This window comes from Haliotis asinina, chromosome 15 (genome assembly GCF_037392515.1).
Source record: "Haliotis asinina isolate JCU_RB_2024 chromosome 15, JCU_Hal_asi_v2, whole genome shotgun sequence".
NCBI lineage: Eukaryota > Metazoa > Mollusca > Gastropoda > Lepetellida > Haliotidae > Haliotis > Haliotis asinina.
This window is the reverse complement of record NC_090294.1, coordinates 13984067-14003312: the sequence shown is the minus strand read 5'-3', so window position 1 is coordinate 14003312 and position 19246 is coordinate 13984067. Positions and strand designations below refer to the sequence as shown.

The 19246-nt window shown below is 37.6% G+C and overlaps 1 protein-coding gene across 1 annotated transcript; it reads left to right on the top strand.

Moving 5' to 3' along the window:
• Positions 1-487: 487 nt before the first annotated feature.
• Positions 488-18357, top strand: LOC137265273 (protein FRA10AC1 homolog). The gene is made up of 14 exons (XM_067800628.1): positions 488-676; positions 1157-1234; positions 1715-1776; positions 2465-2551; positions 3544-3589; positions 4642-4718; positions 5881-5961; positions 6260-6344; positions 7648-7693; positions 8623-8736; positions 10626-10668; positions 13236-13321; positions 13593-13725; positions 15968-18357. The coding sequence occupies exons 2-14, from the start codon at positions 1211-1213 to the stop codon at positions 16008-16010; spliced, it is 927 nt and encodes a 308-aa protein (XP_067656729.1). The 5' UTR covers positions 488-676; positions 1157-1210; the 3' UTR covers positions 16011-18357.
• Positions 18358-19246: the final 889 nt, after the last annotated feature.

Here is a 19246-nt window from a genome sequence, read left to right as displayed (position 1 = left end):
TAGTGCAGTCTTTATGTCAAAGGAAATCCCACTGTCTTGACAGTTTTAATTGAAATATTACTATTTAAAGGTAGTGAACGCTATGTATCTTCGCTAGGGTAGCCCGGTGGTTAAAGTCTTCTCCTGCCATAGACACGGGTTCGATTCCCCATACTGTGTGTCAAGCCGATTTCTGGTGTCCGCTGTGATATTGTTTGAATATAAAATCATTCTCACTCACTCGGAGTGTTGTGCAGTATCCTGCTACAGATATATGTAATATTGGATGTTCAGGTACAAACTATTCATTTCATTCAATGCCTGTACACATTGTATTGGAAGACGTTGTATTTCTTCCTGTGAAAACCACTGTACTTAGTACGTCTTATAACCATCAATTTAAGCAGTGGCAAGCCCCCGACAGTAAATGTTCAACGAGAATAAATTATCCTTGGCTGGGCTCCCACTTTGCGTAGGAGGGCAACTTGATATAACCAGTCCTTCAAAGGGAGCGCACTCCAAATGCACATGCGTCATGTTTACAATTTGTTAGGAGAGAGTATTGTTCTTGAAGGGATAAAGGCATAGGTAGAAACATATGCACGTCTGATGACAGCCTTTTGGTCAAGAAGGGCTAGAAGCACACAACAAGGGAATTTACTGTTTAGAATTTAGATTAGACTATTGCAAGACTACGGTAAGTGATTTGTCTCATCTCACAACACAACACAACACAACACAACGACGTGAATAGAACGTTCTATAATACTGCCCATTTTTTGCCTTGCCATTCCTTATAGATTTATAGTTTTAAATGAAATTTACACAGACAAGAAGTGAATGTTCTACGTCGGAAAGTTTAAATCCCATAATATGCAAGTGGAGTCACCACAGCAGTCTAACTCTAAGATTGTTCTGTAAGTGAGTTTAGTTTTACGCCACTTTAGCAATATTCCAGCAATATCACGGTGGGGACACCAGAAAATGTATCACTACATTGTGCCCATGTAGGGATATCGAACCCCGTGATGAGCGAAAGATTGTTAGGGATAGGGGGTATTTAATGACAACAGTGATAATTACTGTACACTGAATAAGTGATTTTAATGAAGTTTGTTCTGATCATGTTATATATAATCAGAACGTCACATAACTTCCTTGTCTCTTCTTCTTACAGGCTGCTGTCATGTTATCCACTGATTAAGTGTTAGGCCTCAAGCCGTTTTTAAAGATGGATCCATATACATCTACTCAGGTAATGACCTAGAATGTTGTTGTTGTTATTCCTGTTGTTGTTGACATTGGGGAGCAGATTTCACTATGCAAGTACACTTTTTCAGAAAGAAAAGAATCTTTGTTTCGACACTGGCAGAGTTAGAAGTTGTTCCACTTCTGATACCGGTGAAGGTTCCGGGGTAGAAAAGGCCTTCAAGATGTTATCAGTCCCCAATTGCGCAGATCGATGCTTATGTTGTTGATCACTACTAAACTCACTCACTCTCTCCTCTTCTGATATCAAGCATGTATAGCTTGCATAGCTATTACTAATTATTACTATGTTATAATATACTATTATTACTATTATTATCACTTTCTAAGCTGACAATATTTCTACAATATTTCAATGAGACATTTCAGTCTACAATGTGTGATTGTCAGTGTCAAAATTAAAAGCTGGACTAACATAGCTTCTGTCACTCTATCATTGCTGAAATGTGTTATTGATATTTTACAGCCGTCTATAGCAGGAGGCTATGGGTCTGAGTTTGAATCCGATGCCGAGGAAAAGAAGAGGAAGTAAGTTGATTAATACACAGAGATTTATATATTTTGGTATAAGCATGCATAGTTTTGTCACCAACATTTTAGGTTTTTGTGGTAATATTTTGACATTTACCATTCTTAAGTCACTGATGCCAGAACAATGTAGAACTTACCGTACTAATTTTTACTCAATCTATTATAGTGATTTTTGTTTGGAAAGGACTGAAATTTATCTTACTTTGGTTTACAAGTTTAATATGTTAAACATTTGCCATTACTGTGATATTGTTAAATTTTTACACCCATGAAAGTCCAGATTAGAATATGGGCCTACAGTAACCCATGCTTATCATAAGATTCGGCTATTGGGATAGGGTGGTCAGACTCGCTGACTTGGTTGACACATATCATTGGTTCGCAGATGATCAATGCTTTTGTAGTTGATCACTGGATTGTCTGGTAAAGACTTGATTATTTACAGACAGTCGCAATATTCTAGTAACTGGGATCCTACTGAGAATGGCATAAAATTAAACTCACTCACTCACATTAAACAATCAGGTAAAGTGTCTGTTTTGTGTAATTGAATGCCTGTGGTAGCTGTCCTGAAATGAGGTTCAAACATGTTTTCACTGTGTGTTAAAAGCATTGTTTCAAAACTGACCTTTTAACATGAGAAGCGTGTGGGGACATACATACTCAGAGTATTTGTACTTCCTAGGAAGGACCTGGAGAATCTGCTGCCTCAGAAGAAAAGGGGAACTGGAGGGGTTGCCAAGAAGAGAGAACTTGAGGATGAGTACAGCAAGTGGGTAGTCGTGATGCAAGCATGTCATTAATATGCAGCCAGTGACTTGCTTGACGCAGCCAGTGATTTGCCATGATGTAGTCAGTGAGTCACAGTGATTCACCCATTGAGTAACCGTGACATAGTCAGTAGGTACATATGCAGCTAGTGAGTTGCAGTGATTTAGCCATTGATTAGCCATGATGTAGTCAGCAGGTACATGTGATGCAGCCAGTGAGTTGCAGTGATGCAGCCAGTGAGTTGCAGTGATGCAGTCAGTGAGTCACTGTGATTCAGTTATTGAGTAGCTATGGTGTAGTCAGTAGATACAATTGATGCAGACCATGAGTCGCCATGATGCATGATGTGAGACATTTTCTCCTCAGAAAATTTGATACATGGGTATCAAGTAGTGTTGGCACTGTTATCTCTATTTCCTCAGGAACCAATCATACAGTGAACAGTCCTGCCAAGTACTCACATCAGATTTGTTTAAGTTCTTCTAATCCCATTTTGCACTTACCTGCCATTGTAGTCATTTTGGAAAACCTCTATGCCGAAATTTGGTGTACACTCATCTATATTATGAATGAGACCTTTGTGTTTTGACAGTATAGTGGAAGCTGTCAAAACTGGTATCTGTCCAATCCGGCAAGTTGTCAACACTGGTATAAAATCTCAGCCCCATCTGTGGTTTGTACATTTGTCATCAGCCCTACAATCAGGCATGCTGTCTAAAGTGGATTATTTTTTCAGTCCCGATGACAGCCGGTTTAAACAGTTTCCTCTGTACTCTTAAATGGTCTTAAAATCTCTGGAATGTTCATTTCCCCTGAAAATAATTTGCATTTTTGAGTGTTTATGCAGAAAGCATTGTGGATATCAGCACCTTTTATTACCCAGTGTTAGCTGACTTACTGCAATCTGATCTACAGTAAAGCTGCACTATTTTCATGACTGAATGAAAGGGTATTTTTTAACAGATAAACACCAGGATGTGTTGTGTGTTTCAGAGAAGAAGGGAAAATCCAGCGCTTCCAGATTCTCAGTATGGATGCAGTATCCTTGACAAGATGATAAACACATCATTTTGTAGATGTCAGGTGATACCTCTTCTAATGTCCGTCATAACTTGGTCTGGTGTATCCTGCTGTGATATTGCTGGAATGTTGCTAAAAGCGGCACGAGACCTCACACACACACACACTCACTCCACCCACAAAGTTAGAAAGGGGTATTGATTTGAGTTCCATCTGTGCTTCCGTTCATCCTTTCTTCCGTCGCTCCATTCAAGATGAAAGGGATAGACTTTCCAAGAAACAGTTATAGATACCTGGTTATAGAAAGCCAAATTTGGTGTTTTCAGAACATGCCTTCACTGACTTTGAAATCGTAAGAGTGTTACAATTTGTTATGGCCCTTGTCATGGCTTTCTTAACTTAGTGCATCTTATCCCCAAAAGAAACAGATTTTATCAGTAACTGTATATATGGAAACCAAATGTGTTATGTGTTTTCTGGACATAAATATCGGTGTGAAGTTGAAAAAAAGCAACAAAACAGGAACAAAACACTGGCGGGGGACACTGATGGTCATGTCTTCTTGTTTTCCATGTCTGTTGTTTTATCAGATTCAGCAATATTTTAGTTACACACAGTCTGCACACAGTAGACCTAGTCCCTGACAGTTCAGTGACTGACATCATGAGCAACAAGTTACATAAATGTATATGATAGAGTGACAGTGACAGAGACCTTGACCACATCATCCAGTCTGTCCTGGAAACAAGTATGTGGCTCTGTACCTATGTAGTAACCAAAGTCCCCACAGGATCCTTCAAGTACTGTATACCAGGAAGTTTTCAAGGTACTAAATTCTCAAGGTTTGAGACCCCCAGCAGTTGAAATGCTCATCAACAGGAAATCTAGACCAAAGGTTTAAAAGTTCGAAAAAATTCAGATATAATATTTTTGACGTTGCATTTCTAACCTCGAAAACCTAAAAAATTAGATACCTCAATCATTCAATATACGGTAAATTTAATCCAATTTATGACAATGTAGGCTTTTGGCAGGCACATGCAGTGTATTGTCTTCCTTGACTCCAGACAGTATGCCAGACATAGGAAGTACATCAATGACTACCTTCTGTACTATGGAGGATCAAAAAAGGATTTCATACGGGATACGTGAGTTTCATTTATGATGTGACTACAATTGGCATCAAGCAGAAGAGGGCAGTGAAACTGGAACACTGATGTCATGACCCATACACATTGGTCTTTTATATTATACCATTAAAAAAACGTAGGGGATATTGGATTTACAAGATTGATGAAATGCAATTGATGAAGCCAAGGATGAAACATGATGAAGAGTAATTAAGGGGGAATGTGATTGTTTATTCCATAAATTTTGGAAATATTTCATCTGAATGGATGTATACTACTTTTTCTCATATGCATTGGTATTGGCTTGTGGCTTGAAGATAGTGAAGTGACTTCCAGGTAAGGTTTTTGTCAGCTGAATGATGAGTGAACTTTGACCACCCAAACTACATGAAAGATTCTTGATTTTTAAGCCGATCAAATGTAAACTTTCTGAAACAATTCCGCTTCATTTCTTACTTTTGAAATTCCAATCTTGGCTGAAGTAAACCAACACAGAACACAAGGATACTTTTGTGATGTCTCTGAAACAGAATATATGAAGAGTCCCAAACTATATTATAGTGAGTCCATATTATATATGTGTATATACTTTTTGAAGTCTGCATTTTATTTGCTTTTAAGATAATGGAAAGCCTGACATGCTTGACTTATCAAGTTTAATAGGTTAGGTAATTAATAAGAGAAAGATTTAGTTCTTTGGGACATTCATGATAACATTGTTTAGACAGCAGGTTCCAGTGGGCATTCTTTATTATTGCAAGAGAAAGAGAAAGTGAGTTGTGATTCATACATTCAACTTCCCAGCATAGACACCTGATTGGATAAAAAGCCAGCCAAGGGAGGTAATAAATTCACTGGGTCGAGATGTAGTTGCATCCAGGGTATAGTGGAGATATATCAGAACATATACCCTGGAGATGTCAAGGACGTTCTTTCATACATTTATGGCCAAGTGACAGTAGTACTGTCCTCTGACCATTATGGTCAAGTTTTCTACAGCCTATTTGGTCAAAATACAAAGCGTTGAGTGTGTAACTGAACTATTGATACTACAATGAAAAGTGAAAAAACTTTAGACAGTTTCTGTGTACAAAGGAGTAAGAGACCTGTCTGGTTTTAGCAGATGACAAGAAAATGTAAAATTCACTGCTTTTAATCTTTCCTAGTTGTTTTTCTTCAGGTCAAGGGACAAGACTGATTTAGACGTTATTCGAGAGAATCATCAGTTTCTATGGGATGAGGATGATGAAGATGAGTCATGGTAAGACAGATTCCCAAAACTGAAGATGCTTGCTCTCTGTTGTTCATTCTTGTCTCATGCCAAGTAAGTAACAGAAATGTAACCATCTGCATAAGCATCCCCAACTGAGACCTAAAACTGAACATATGACAGTAGGTAAGTTTGTGTACATAGCACAGGTTATTTACAGAAAGCAGCTGTGTTGAAAGGAATAGATTTAGTTCTTTGGGACATTCATGATAACATTGTTTAGACAGCAGGTTCCAGTGGGCATTCTTAATTATTGCAAGGGCAGAACATGTTCAATTTGTGTTTGCAGGGAGAAGAAACTGGCCAAGAAGTATTATGACAAGCTGTTCAAGGAGTATTGTATCGCGGACCTCAGTAGATACAAGGAGAATAAGGTAATAGAGGATGTGGGATACAATGTATGTGTGTTTGTTTGTTTTTTTGTTCATCTGTCTCTCTTTGATAAAACAGATTTGGAATTACCATAGCAGGACTCAGTTTAATGCTCTGTAACTTGTTCTGGTGCAACCCACTGTTACAAAGTTCAGCCTTGCTATTGATCTAACTTCCCCCAGGTGCAAGTCATTTTTTAAGTACCTATATTTCTGAACAAAATCTTGAATAAATCAGTCAACATATTGCAAAAAAAAGCAGTGCAGTCTAAATTTAGTTGGTGCAGCTACGTATTTATCTTAGGTTGCACCTAGTTAACATCTCTTACATAGAGTGATGCATAGTCAACAGATTTAATGCACTTAACTAATTCAAATCAATTAGGTTCACTTAGGGAGGAGCATAAATAAGGAAGATATTTATTTTTACACAAAACACTCAATCTGCAAGTATCACAACATGTCACGGAAAGAGAGTGCGGTTTTCTCAAGGTACAAGAAGAAATAGAACAGTATCCACAAGGAAATGTATTATCTTGACCCTTATTCAGTAGTCTATCGTATGTGCAGGACTATTGATGAAAGGAGCATAAAACCAAACTCACTCACTCATTCACTATTGTATGTTATGTCTGATATAGTAAAGTCCTGATGAGTCGAATGCCATCATCTCGAATACTTTGCATAACTGGACCAACCTGTCGGTCCAGATCATTCCGTGTTATGGTTGTCATCATTTGAATTCATCTCATAAATGCACAGGATGACCCGTGAAGGGAATCTGGTCCCACGAGATTCAAATAACAGCAATCTTGTACACATAATCTGAAGTCTGTCAATGGGAAGTTAATTGCTGTTGTTTACTGATCCAATTAGCTGAAGAGTGGCTCACAGATTGGTGATTTTACAGTCCACTACTGGAAGGCAGCTCTTGACTGTTACATATATGATCATCATTTTTTTCTAACCTCATGTCTCGAATACATCAATAACTCGAATGTATTTCTTGTTCCCTAATAATTCACCTCATCGGGATTTGACTGTACTTTATAGCTGGACCAAAAAGGGTGTTATCATGTGTTGTTCTTTATTAGTTGACAATATGAGTGGTTGAAAAGGTCCATTCTCTTGATAGACAGGATGTTTAAAAATTGCCATAGTTAATACAATTACATGTTTTATTGCATTTGCTTTCTGAGAATTTAATGTTTGATTTGTAGTTTAACTATAAGGAGATCCTCACAGAGATACTATATGGCTTTTAGTATGTGTCAAGTACTGCAGTGGAATATTCTATGTTTCCCAGATCGGGATGAGATGGAGAGTTGAGAAGGAGGTGGTGGATGGCAAAGGTGAGACCACTCTGTTTAAAGTACTCTGTTAACAGACCTGAGTGAACAGAGTACTATCAGAAAATACCATATTTATTATACTTTTCTGACCACTCCTTTTTTACCTTTTTTGACAATAGTAGAGGAATCTATATTGATTTAAAGCACTTTTGTTGAAATTTATATATACAGTTATTTCCGAATCCAATATCCACAAAATACAATTTTTTGTAACATTTTTTCATTCTTCCTGCATGCACCCTCTCTGTGATATTGGTATCTTGTTTGTGATACTGGTACTTAATTTAATTTGCTGTGTATGCCTGGATTGGACATTGGACAGATTTTGAATTGTAGTAAGATTTTAGTAGAATGATCACATTTCTTTGAATCTAAGCTTGTCAAGTTCAAACGCAGGTATAAGAGTTACCTCCCTTGGTATGTAAGGCACTCTGCAACTGACAGAAGCATTCCTAAAATATCACTAGTTTTTCCACTGCGGACAAAGACCTGGCTGGTGACTGTGATGCTGAACATTCTATTCCAATTTCATAATATATTGCTGAATACATAATCCTCTCAAACCAAATTATTGAGCTGAAATGTTAGTTCATTCATTCATTTGAATATGAAACACACGGTCCCACTTGTCCGGCACATATTGTGTCAGAAGTAAAATCCCCCATGCATACTGATTGGTCATACAGTAGGGAGATTAGGGGGCATTTCATTTTATTTGTGGGAGTGAACACTTTTCACTTTGGATGGGCTTTGTGGTGAGTGGTGGTTTGTCAGCTGCTGGACAAGTAGGAAGCCACCACACACATGTTCAAATTACACTCTAAATTTTTGTCTTCCATCAGTTATCACTTCTCATCACAGGCCAGTGCCATAGAGTCATAAGTTTGGCTCTAACTGATCATAACGTACAGTGTAAAATATAATTTCAGGGCAGTTTGCTTGTGGAAACAAAAAGTGTAACGAGAAAGAAGGTCTGAGGAGCTGGGAGGTCAACTTTGGTTACATGGAACATGGAGAGAAGAAGAACGCCCTAGTCAAACTACGTCAGTCAGTTAACTGTTATTAGTTCTGAATGTTGCATCTATTCAGTTTTTACTTGTTTACATTGTGGTCAGCGGTTCTACAAGTGTGAGGGTCTGGGTTATCATTGATCTTCAATAACGCATGCTTGTCGCAAGAGGTGACTAACATGATAGGGTGGTCAGGCTCATTGACTTGGTTGACACATGTCAATTGTCATCAGTTCCCATTTGTGCAATTTGATTCTCATACTGTTAATCAGTGGATTTTCTGGTTCAGACTCGATTATTTACAGACCTCTGCCATATGGCTGGAATATTGCTGAGTGTGGCATAAAACTAAATTCACTCACTCACTCGTGTAAGGTGACATAGAGGCATCATCAGAGCAGCATTAAGATCTTGAAAGCATTTGCCAGTGGTTATCCCACAGTTTTCCATGCTTCATTTTCATGTTGTTTCAATATATAACATATACACTATTACACTGGTGTAGTGTCATGACAAAGATTCTGGTACGTATCTGTTACAGTGATGTTTAAATTAATCAATGATGTCTCAGATGATTAATACTGAAGCGAGGAATAGTCTGACCCCCCGATCAATTAGATCACCTCTTGGGATGGTCTATTCCCATTTGTGAGAACTCCCAATGGTGAGAGTCCCATTTGTGAGACAGTGGAGTGGTAATTAGCAAAGAAAATACACCATACTCCCCTATCTGATAGCATGGATTAACCCTGGCTGGGTTTGTCTGTGTAGCTGAACATTGTAAAGAATGGCATATAGTGACAAAGGAAACATACATCATATTGATACATATTAAGAATTGTACAAAGTCCAGTTTTGATAAATTTAGAGTTAAGTGGTGAATAATCATATTTCATTAGATTATTTATTGTTTTCAGTATTTGGATGTTTACACAAATACTGGGAATGAAACTGATGTCTAAGTGAATTTTGTGCTGGACAGCGTCACAACTTTCAGTTTCAATGGGCAACCAGTGGTTTGAAGTTCTAAATTTAGTTAAAAAGACTCTATAGTAATAATATATTTGTAACAAAAAAGCATATGCTTATAAATACATTATAACTTTTCGATGAGTCCGCAGCAGAGCACATTATTGCTAAGCCAAACAATGCTGGGTACAGATTGAATGAGTGAAATATTGTGCAGTCCAGTGTCCTGTAGGATCCAATACATCTGACACTTGACAACAATGGAAAATTAACATCAGCATTTGAAGAATATAAACTGTACACAACATTAAGAAAAATGGTATTTAATTTGCCATTATAACATACGATTTTAGGTCAATTTGACATAATTCTTACTTTTATGGATATACTGATTGGCTATTTACCTAATTCACCATATATCATAAAATCTGATTGCAGTAACGGTTTAAAGTCTAATTAATATAAATGTTTTTACTAACCTTGACTGCTCTTTTCAAATACCATCAAATTGTAGGCTTTCACCAAGTACCAATGTTGACATGGTTGCTCCATATCTTTTATAATCTCTTTCATTGTTTCTGTGTCTTTAAATTATTGTTTAATGCAAACAATAAATGCTCTTTAATGAACAATGTCGTCTACATTAATTATCATATCAATGAACTTTGCCTCCCAGTGGGTACTCTTCAGCAACTGGGCTGTCCCCACTTTCATTGTAGGGATGTGGAAGGTGACAGTGCTGGAAGGCTACATTTAAACTGAGAATATTTGTGGCTTAACCCGCAATGGACATGGCTGAGTCAACATGTGAATGTGGCTTTCCTGGCAATGCTAATCCATATTATCATAATTAGATTATCAAAAAGCGTTGTAGCCCTAATGCCAAACAATGCCAATAAATGTACAATTAAAGTAACAAGACTCATTCATTTGAACATGGTTATATTTTTCAGGGTTGTGTCCTGATTGTTCTTACAAACTGAACTACCATCACAGGTATGAGGACACTCTCCATGTCTTTCTGTCTGTCAATTCTCTCACTGGTTTTAGCAACCATCTAAGGTGGTTTGGTAGGCACGGACACACACGCACACATGCACGAATGAATGAATTCGTGAATTCACGAACATGCAGTAGGATTTGGTATCTGAATCTTTTCCCTCCCACTAGAAATTTGACAACTTTCGTTTGAATCAAATATAATTCTTTTGATGTTTTTGCAGAGTGGCATATTATCACAGTTGATGAGGATATGCATTATTCATTCATTCAAAATTTGTACTTTAATGATCTTCAACCTCTTGGTATTTACAGCATTGTCACATCACATTCATCCTCAATATCTCCAGGTTACACGTTCTGATGAATCTCCATCATATCCTGAATTCATCTATGGCTAAGCCCAACGAATTTATTACCTCCCTTGGTTGTCTTTTTATCCAATCAAGTGTATACGCTAGGAAGTTGAACGAACCAGTCACAACTCACTTTTGTTTTTAAAATTATCTACCCGATTACACTTAGCAACAGGAACCATGCACAGGTATCTCTGAAAGAGGCAGAAGCTGTTCTTGCATGTATTTTTTATAATTTTCGGACCTATCAGTGTGTCTGTATGATTTACTCTAAATCTGAGTCGCACTGTGAACAAACCTTTGCAGCTGGGACCGCTGTCTTTTTTGACACTGGCAAGTTCAGTTGTAATGGATTCTTAGCTGACTGGCTTCTGTGACAATGCAGAGCCAGCAGAGGGAGGTAATAAACTTTTCGGGCCAATCCGTAGATGCATCCATGGTGTAGTGGAGACATATCGGAACATATACCCTGGTGATATTGAGGATGCATCACACTGGGTATTTGATAATGTCTTTATGTCTACAGAGTGAATGCGTAAATATCACAAAGATCATTCATAAGCAAAATGTATCCTGTATATTATATTCCAATAATGTAAATGCACAAGAGTTATTGTGTCTTTATCTTATATCATTTTTTAATAAGTAAATTTTAGAATTTGCCTGTGTGAACTGCCTCATTTATCATATAGTTACAAATATCTCTGTGTTTGTGTATGCTAAAACTTTCATGTATCTGAAGAACATGGAATATCTTTACATATAGAAAGGCCTGTCAACAGTGCAGCAGCATGTTTAGATTGAAAATATAACAGGTCATGCTGGAAGAATTTAATTGTTTATTTCTCCGAACATGACAGCAATTTCACTGATATGATATATGTAATGAAGAGCAAGGAATGCAATGTGAAAGAAATGAAATCTCATTATATAAAAGTAAGAGTTCATATGTATGTCCTATATTTAGAAACTGACAATAAAAAAGACTTGCTTTTCTTTTGCTGTTCAGTATAGAATATATTTTGATAAAAGTAAAGGTATGCATGTGTTCTGAGCTGAATATTCTTTTAACACAATACTTACCTCTTTCCTCATAGCTTGTGAGCATATCATCATTTGAATTTAACTATCCTACGCAGACCAAATTACATACACTCATCTGAAACTATTGTTTTACTTGTTCAAGTAGAGTCAGAAATAGGAAAAATTGTTTTCACATTTACCTCTACTGTCTGTGTAGTTGATATGTGAATATATGAAATATCTGTGTAACTAAGTTTGACCTAAGTATAGCTCCAGTGGTAGGGAGATAGGAAACATAATACAAAGACTTTACTGAGGAGAGATTACTGTAGAAATCAGCAATGCAAACTTTTTCGAAGTCAAAGCTGATTTATTTGGAACAGACTATGGCTTTATGCAAATTAGTGTGCAATCATTATCACAAAGGTATTTTAATAACTTAAAGGCATGTAAGTGATCGTTATGTTGTTATTGATGGTCCCCATCTCATGTACAGGGTAGCGTAGTGGTTAAAGCATTTGCTCATCGTGCCAAACACCCAGGCCTGATCCCGATATGGGTACAATGTGTGAAATTCTTTGCTGGAGTCCCCACTAGGATATTGCTGGAATATTGCTAAAAGCTGTATACAACCATGCTTACTTACCCATTCATTCATCACATATACATTTCATATGTGTACCTTGAATGCTGTTACTATAGCAACAAAATATGAAAACATCTCTGGGAAACAAATTATTTTAGAAAATTCAGAATTTTAAGTTATCAATAAATGTCATGTGTTTCAAATATAGGTGGATTTTATGTACGCTTCCTTCATCCTTCAGACTTCACTGAAGTCCAGTTGTCTAGGACTATTAGTGTCCAGAGGACAAGTAACAGGCCAGTAATGGCCATACCAAGTAGTGGAATTTGAGGGCTATAACTAGTTCTAGCACTTCCATTTGCTTCTAACTGGAACTGAATACACAGGACAGAAAATGCAAACTCATTTAACATTTGTGTTCTGTTCATGTGGGACCACCAGCGAACTCTTAATAGTAGTGTTTTTGACTAGTCTATAAATGAAATAGTTTCTTAAGTGTTTTTAGTTGTAAGTTTTCATGGTACATTTCGGTCATGCCTCAGTTTTTGTCAGCTCATCACAGTTTTTAACATAACAAATATGATCTGTACCTTTCCCAGGAAGAAGGAAGTTTTGCCAAAAAAGAAGAAAAAGAAGGGTGGGAGATCAAAGAAGAAACACAAGTCTGGTCACAGTTCATTATCAGGTCAGTGAAGATCCACGTTAGAATTGGTCCTCAGCAACCCATGCTTGTCATAAGAGGCATATTACAGGATCAGACGGTCAGATTTGCTGACTTGGTAGACATATGTCGTCATATCGTGATTGTGTCGATCAATGCTCATGTTGTTGATCACTGGATTGTGTGGTCCAGGCTCAATTATTACAGAGTACAATCATTTTAGATATTGAACTGTTGGGTAAAACTTAGTATGCTTTGTCAAGTGGTGTCTTTCAATACAATTTTTTTATTTCAGATGATGAAGCTGAAGAACAGGAGAGTGCATCAGTACCTGCAGCCGGAGACACAGGTAAAGATGCTCAGAAGAAGGCTGAAAGTGAGAAATCATTATGGGAGGGACCTGCGAAGATTGTCGAGGAAAAGTCAAGGTAATGCACAGGAACAATATTCACAACATCGCAAACTGATTACAATTTGTCCAAACAACAGCCTACTGTAATAGTTGGTGTGGGCATTTCAAACATTTGTATTCATTTCTCAGTGTAATTGTCAGTGAATTCTTTTTACTCTTCAGGTGTAGAAACATTAAGACACAAAAATCACTATCTCACCATGTTCAGCGTATGCTATGTGTATGTATTTTTAAAGGGCAATTTTACACAAAAATTAACCTGTATGTCTTCCACTTTTTCATCATAAGAAACTTTGTCAATTACTTTTATAACCAAACAATATCAGAAGTAACTAATTTTGTTTTTGCATTAATTAGATTCAAAATATTTAAATTAAACCAGATTCTATGTCCACACTGAACACACCATGGCTTATGTCCCTTGGAAATGGTGCCTGACTGATAAATGACACACTTCAAGTGGTGCTGGTACAGGTGTGGTTCTTGTGTCTCGATGTGCAGGCTACTCTTTTAATCCATATGTTTCCTGGCTGTAACCTGGCTATGTGGTCCGTTCCACACTCTTACATTGTACATCGTGTTACCATCTAACCAAACTGTATTCAATCTGACTCGGTTGTCTTTGCAAGCAACAGTAACTTCTTTCACCAAACTCAAATGTATATACACTACATCTAGCGTGCCATCAGTGAATGTGAAGGCATTATGCGTTTGGTACATTCCATCATAAGTTGTGGAATGTATGTCCCTCCTCTTCAACCTTCACTTCCCAAAGATATGTAGAATTGTCAGTTTTAAATCCTGTTTGATACTCGTTTTGCTGTATCATCCACTCTTTGCAGGGGAAATTTAGTGAAAATTACACAGATCATGAATCTAGCCAATCTTGACATTCAATCGCCATTCATTGCATCTTTCATAATTTATAGGGGTGCAAGTCAAATCTCTCCAGCTACAAAATGCTCCAGCAAATTTGGTCAAAATGCCCCTGATTTTTGGTCATTTATAGTATGTCTTAAATTAAATGTCGAATTTCACTGGGCGAATTGATTTTCAAAACAAAAAAAATCACCGTCACCGTCAATACATCGTCAATAAACCAAGATTCACTGAGAATGTTTGGGAAACTACCTGAACGTCAGCCACTAATTCAGACACTAAGTTTATATAATCACGTCACACGTCTGGTATGTTTTGAGTATTACATCACAACTATAATTCAAATCCATCTTCCTTTCATGGATCCTTGAATTCCTTATACAGTTCAAATTAAAGTGACAAATGGTCTTCGTCACCAAAACACAGTGTCTCAGTGAAACCTAGCAAAATATGTCAGATGTTGTGCTTTAAATGTGCCGGTCATCTGAAAAGTTAACAAGCCCATCTCAGTTACAGTGTGTATCATTTTCTCATACAGTGAGTGATATGTTTGCCTACTCGCTGCATACGCTTGCTCGTACGTTTTAGAACATGCATGGGAAGAGCATCAAAGTAAAGGATAGTTAAATAGAAGTAAGCGTGTTCCTATTATTTCCACTACTATATTCTACACTATATGTCATAGCTTCTGTACCCGTAACACCATGACTGCACAAATCCACACAGCAATGATGGCACTTCTCCTCATTTCTGACAATTGCCCTTGATCACAATGAAAACAAAAGGAAAACAACATGCAGCAGATTGTCAAAATATGTCTGACTGCTTTCATGTCACATTTATGTATACGCGCTGATTGAAACAGTGAAAGTTTCCTTCCAAAAATCCTGTGTAGTTATGTCAGTGAATATGCTGTATTGGGAAAGTCGCTTCCCAATAGTGATGTCATACGTACATCAACACTGTTATGCATATTTGATATTTTCATTGAGGTGAGCATATGAACAAAATCTCTATCTCTCTATCTCAGAAGATCTTGTGTGTCAACTTTAACTTCACACATTGCACATATGAGGGGAATTGAAGCTGGGTCGTTGTCATGATGAGCAAACATGGTCACCTGCTGGCTATACAACTGCTTGTCACACTAGGATGATGATACACATATGCTTTGAATAACCCTTTTGATGCGAGAGTGGTGAGATAGCCAAGTGATTAAAGCCTCTCTTGTCATGCGAGACAAGTTTAACCCCCAGTATAGTCGGGGACAGGGTGATTCCCCACATGGGCACAATGTGTGAATACCGTTTTTAGCGTCCCCTTATGTGATATTGCTTGAATTTCACTCACTCACTCTATGTATGTGCTAAATGTTTCAGAGAAGAAGAATTTGATGACTACTTTGAAGATATGTTTTTGTGAAGTCATCAAACTCAAGAAACTGGAATGAGAGATGTGATTTTGGATAAATGTTTGTCCTGCTTGAAGATGCATCAGAACTTAACATGCCTCTGATGCTTAGATGTCTGGATTGTTGTTCCTAATGGCAGTAACATACGTTCAAACACCTCATCCATCTACAGGCCTGTCACAAAACCTTGTATGAACTGGAGTATGCTGGATGGTATGTGAAGCTTGAACAGATGGTATAGCGGTACATATAAGTGATGACAAAACCTTGAAAGGACTTTGTGATTCTTGAATGGAGAGTGTGACGTGCACATATGTGATGCTTGTGACAAAGCCTTGAAAGGACTTCATAAGCACTTGAGCGGAAAGTTTTACAACATACATACGTAATGCTTGTAACAACACCTTGAAAGGACATTTTGTCACATGTAAGGTGAACATGACAATACACATAAGTGATGCTTATGACTAAACCTTGTACAGTTGTCTGGTGATGAGGTCTCAGAACTTCTGATACTGAATTGCCTTTCCTTCTTTATTGAACATACAGTTGCTATTTGAGGAAATACCTAATTGTTTGCCAGTGTCCTGAGTCATACCAGCGATGTAATGCACCATTTCCTGTTAACTCAAGATGTCATGATTACTAAAGATAAACTGAAAGATGTTACAGGAACTGTTGAATGCATGTGCTTTTCAGAAATGTTGTGATTCACAGCTGTCTTCAAGGTATTTTCATTTGCATGCACTCAGATGACCTTACAATTCAGGTAAATAAAATCTCATTGCACTGCCATTTTGGCATGTGAAACATGAACCTATGACTTTACAATATTGTTAGCTTAAATCTCCTTATATTGCCATTGGTAGTATGTGGATGGGTTTACTGGGTATTATAATTAGTTGTTTGCCGCCATTTTGTAAATTTAAAGTTTCTTTTTCTTGTTTTAATATGTTTGATAAGTCTTTCCATCAGTAGCAGAAAGAGGCAGAAAGAGAGGAGGTAGTTCAATAATTCCAGTGATTAACACTTGAAATTATATACGTTCTGAAGGGAGGACAATAATTACCTTTAGTGGGTATAGCAGTCTTTAGTCTCAAAAGGGGGCGGATTATCAAGTGCCTTTTTAACAAGTGTATGTGTAACTCCCAATGTGTGCAACTGCTCATTGCTTGCATGCATGGGAAAACAATCAGATGCTTGTTAGCAATAGGTGTGAATGCAAAATAATCCTCCAAATGTTTGACAACATGTGATGAATGAACTTGTTTTCATATTTTATTGTTGCTTTTCCCTTGCAGAGGCCACTGTCTCTTGTGTACGTTCTTGTACTTTTGAGGATTATACATTACTTACATGCAATACACACATCATCATGATCGTGGTTAGTTTCATGACACCTGTGGCAGTTTTCAGTAACAGGCTTGAGTAAGGCACATTATTTACAACAAAAGTGAAAATGATGACATTTTATGGTTTTAACATCAAGTCATGCTGTCATGCTGAGTGGTATGTGAAACTTGAACAGATAACTTTACAATATAGATGAACAATATTATGCTGTCATTGGTCGTATGGGAATCTCGAATAGATGACTTTACAATATAGCTGAACAATCTTATTCTGTCATTGGTCGTATGGGAATCGCGAATAGATGACTTTACAATATAGCTGAACAATCTTATTCTGTCATTGGTCGTATGGGAAGCTCGAATAGATGACTTTACAATATAGCTGGACAATCTTATTCTGTCATTGGTCGTATGGGAAGCTCGAATAGATGACTTTACAATATAGCTGAACAATCTTATTCTGTCATTGGTCGTATGTGAAACTCGAACAGATCACCTTACAATATAGCTGAACAGTCTTATGCTGTCATTGGTCGTATGTGAAACGTGAACACATGGCTTTACAATATAGCTGAACAATCTTATGTCGACAATACAATACAGTCTTGTATTGGAATGACAACGCCGTACACATGATGGTATGTTAAAGTTGGGGAGGATAGTGTGTTTCATGATGAATATGGATATATGTTGAAGAATTTTCTTAGGTTTCACAAGGCATCACACACTGAACCTGTGTATTGTACAAACATACGTGCGGCAATTGCTTCATGGAATAACCAACTGGTGTGTTTCGATGTGTGTTCCCGGAGGGGCAGTGGACACCCAAGTTCACTGGCATCTCTACATGGTCCGGAACCGGAAACCCATTATGCTGAAACATTGTCGTGGGTACTGATTGAAATTGGCATGTGTGTTTGGTTTGAACTCCTCCAAATATAGGAATACGTCAGCACTTTGTGCCTGAAGCCGAGACTGTGGTCACTGAATAAAATTCTCTTTCATATACCTGGTTATGCCCTTTAGTGTATGTGACAATCCTTTCCTAAATAGTCCGTAGATCGGAAATTGGCACATAAGAGACAGACATTTTGACCTTCTCTGGTTATGGAACGCAGACAATGGTTGTATGTGTCAAGGTTCAACTCTTATTAATATAGTTCCAGCAAATATTTTGTAGATCTTGGATAATTTACATAGAATCGGGCTGATGCATATCATAGCATAGCTCAGTTCCTTTAGATCAGGGAGCCTATATAGAGGGGGAGAAGAAACTCCTCGAAAAGCCGCTGAACGTTTTTTCCGGGTCGTCGGGTAACCTGTGTCGCCAAAATGGTGGCAGCGTAGTATTTAAAGGGGCACTGATGCGGAGCGAATAATGTTTCTCGCCAACGGTCTAATTACGAAACCAAACCGCAATTTGGTCAGCGCCCGCTCCTTCGACCGTGACGGACAAAGGAACTGGGCTCCTGTCCATATTAGTAGAATTTCTTCACCTAAACAGTCAGGAGGCCGGATGCCCATCATATGCCATTTGTTTAAAAATATCCATGGTATTCCTTGTCCGATCGTAACCAAATATCGCAGCAGTGTAGTACTTTTCGGATGCTTAGATGGTATAGTTACTGATCCAATTTGATCCTATTTCTGCGTTTTTAACCTCGATATTTAATCATGTCACATGAAAATATGATGTCTACAGGCACGTAGCAAGCCATTTGTTTCAGTACGGAAGGTTGCAAAGCTTTATATTTAGGTAGTTTTGGGTGTTGGTTGAGCTGTGATAGCAAATATCACACGTAAATTTTGGTAGCTATGGTAGCTACAATGGTTTCTTATTTATGATAGTAAAAACACACAGTTGATTTATTTGAATTCGTAAACAAAAAACGATG

Excerpts from the sequence above, each read along its gene's own strand:
- LOC137265273 (XM_067800628.1), top strand. The coding sequence starts at position 1,211 with ATGGATCCATATACATCTACTCAG. Across the intron at positions 6,345-7,647 it reads GTAGATACAAGGAGAATAAG|ATCGGGATGAGATGGAGAGT; the intron begins GTAATAGAGGAT and ends TATGTTTCCCAG. Across the intron at positions 13,322-13,592 it reads TGGTCACAGTTCATTATCAG|ATGATGAAGCTGAAGAACAG; the intron begins GTCAGTGAAGAT and ends TTTTTATTTCAG.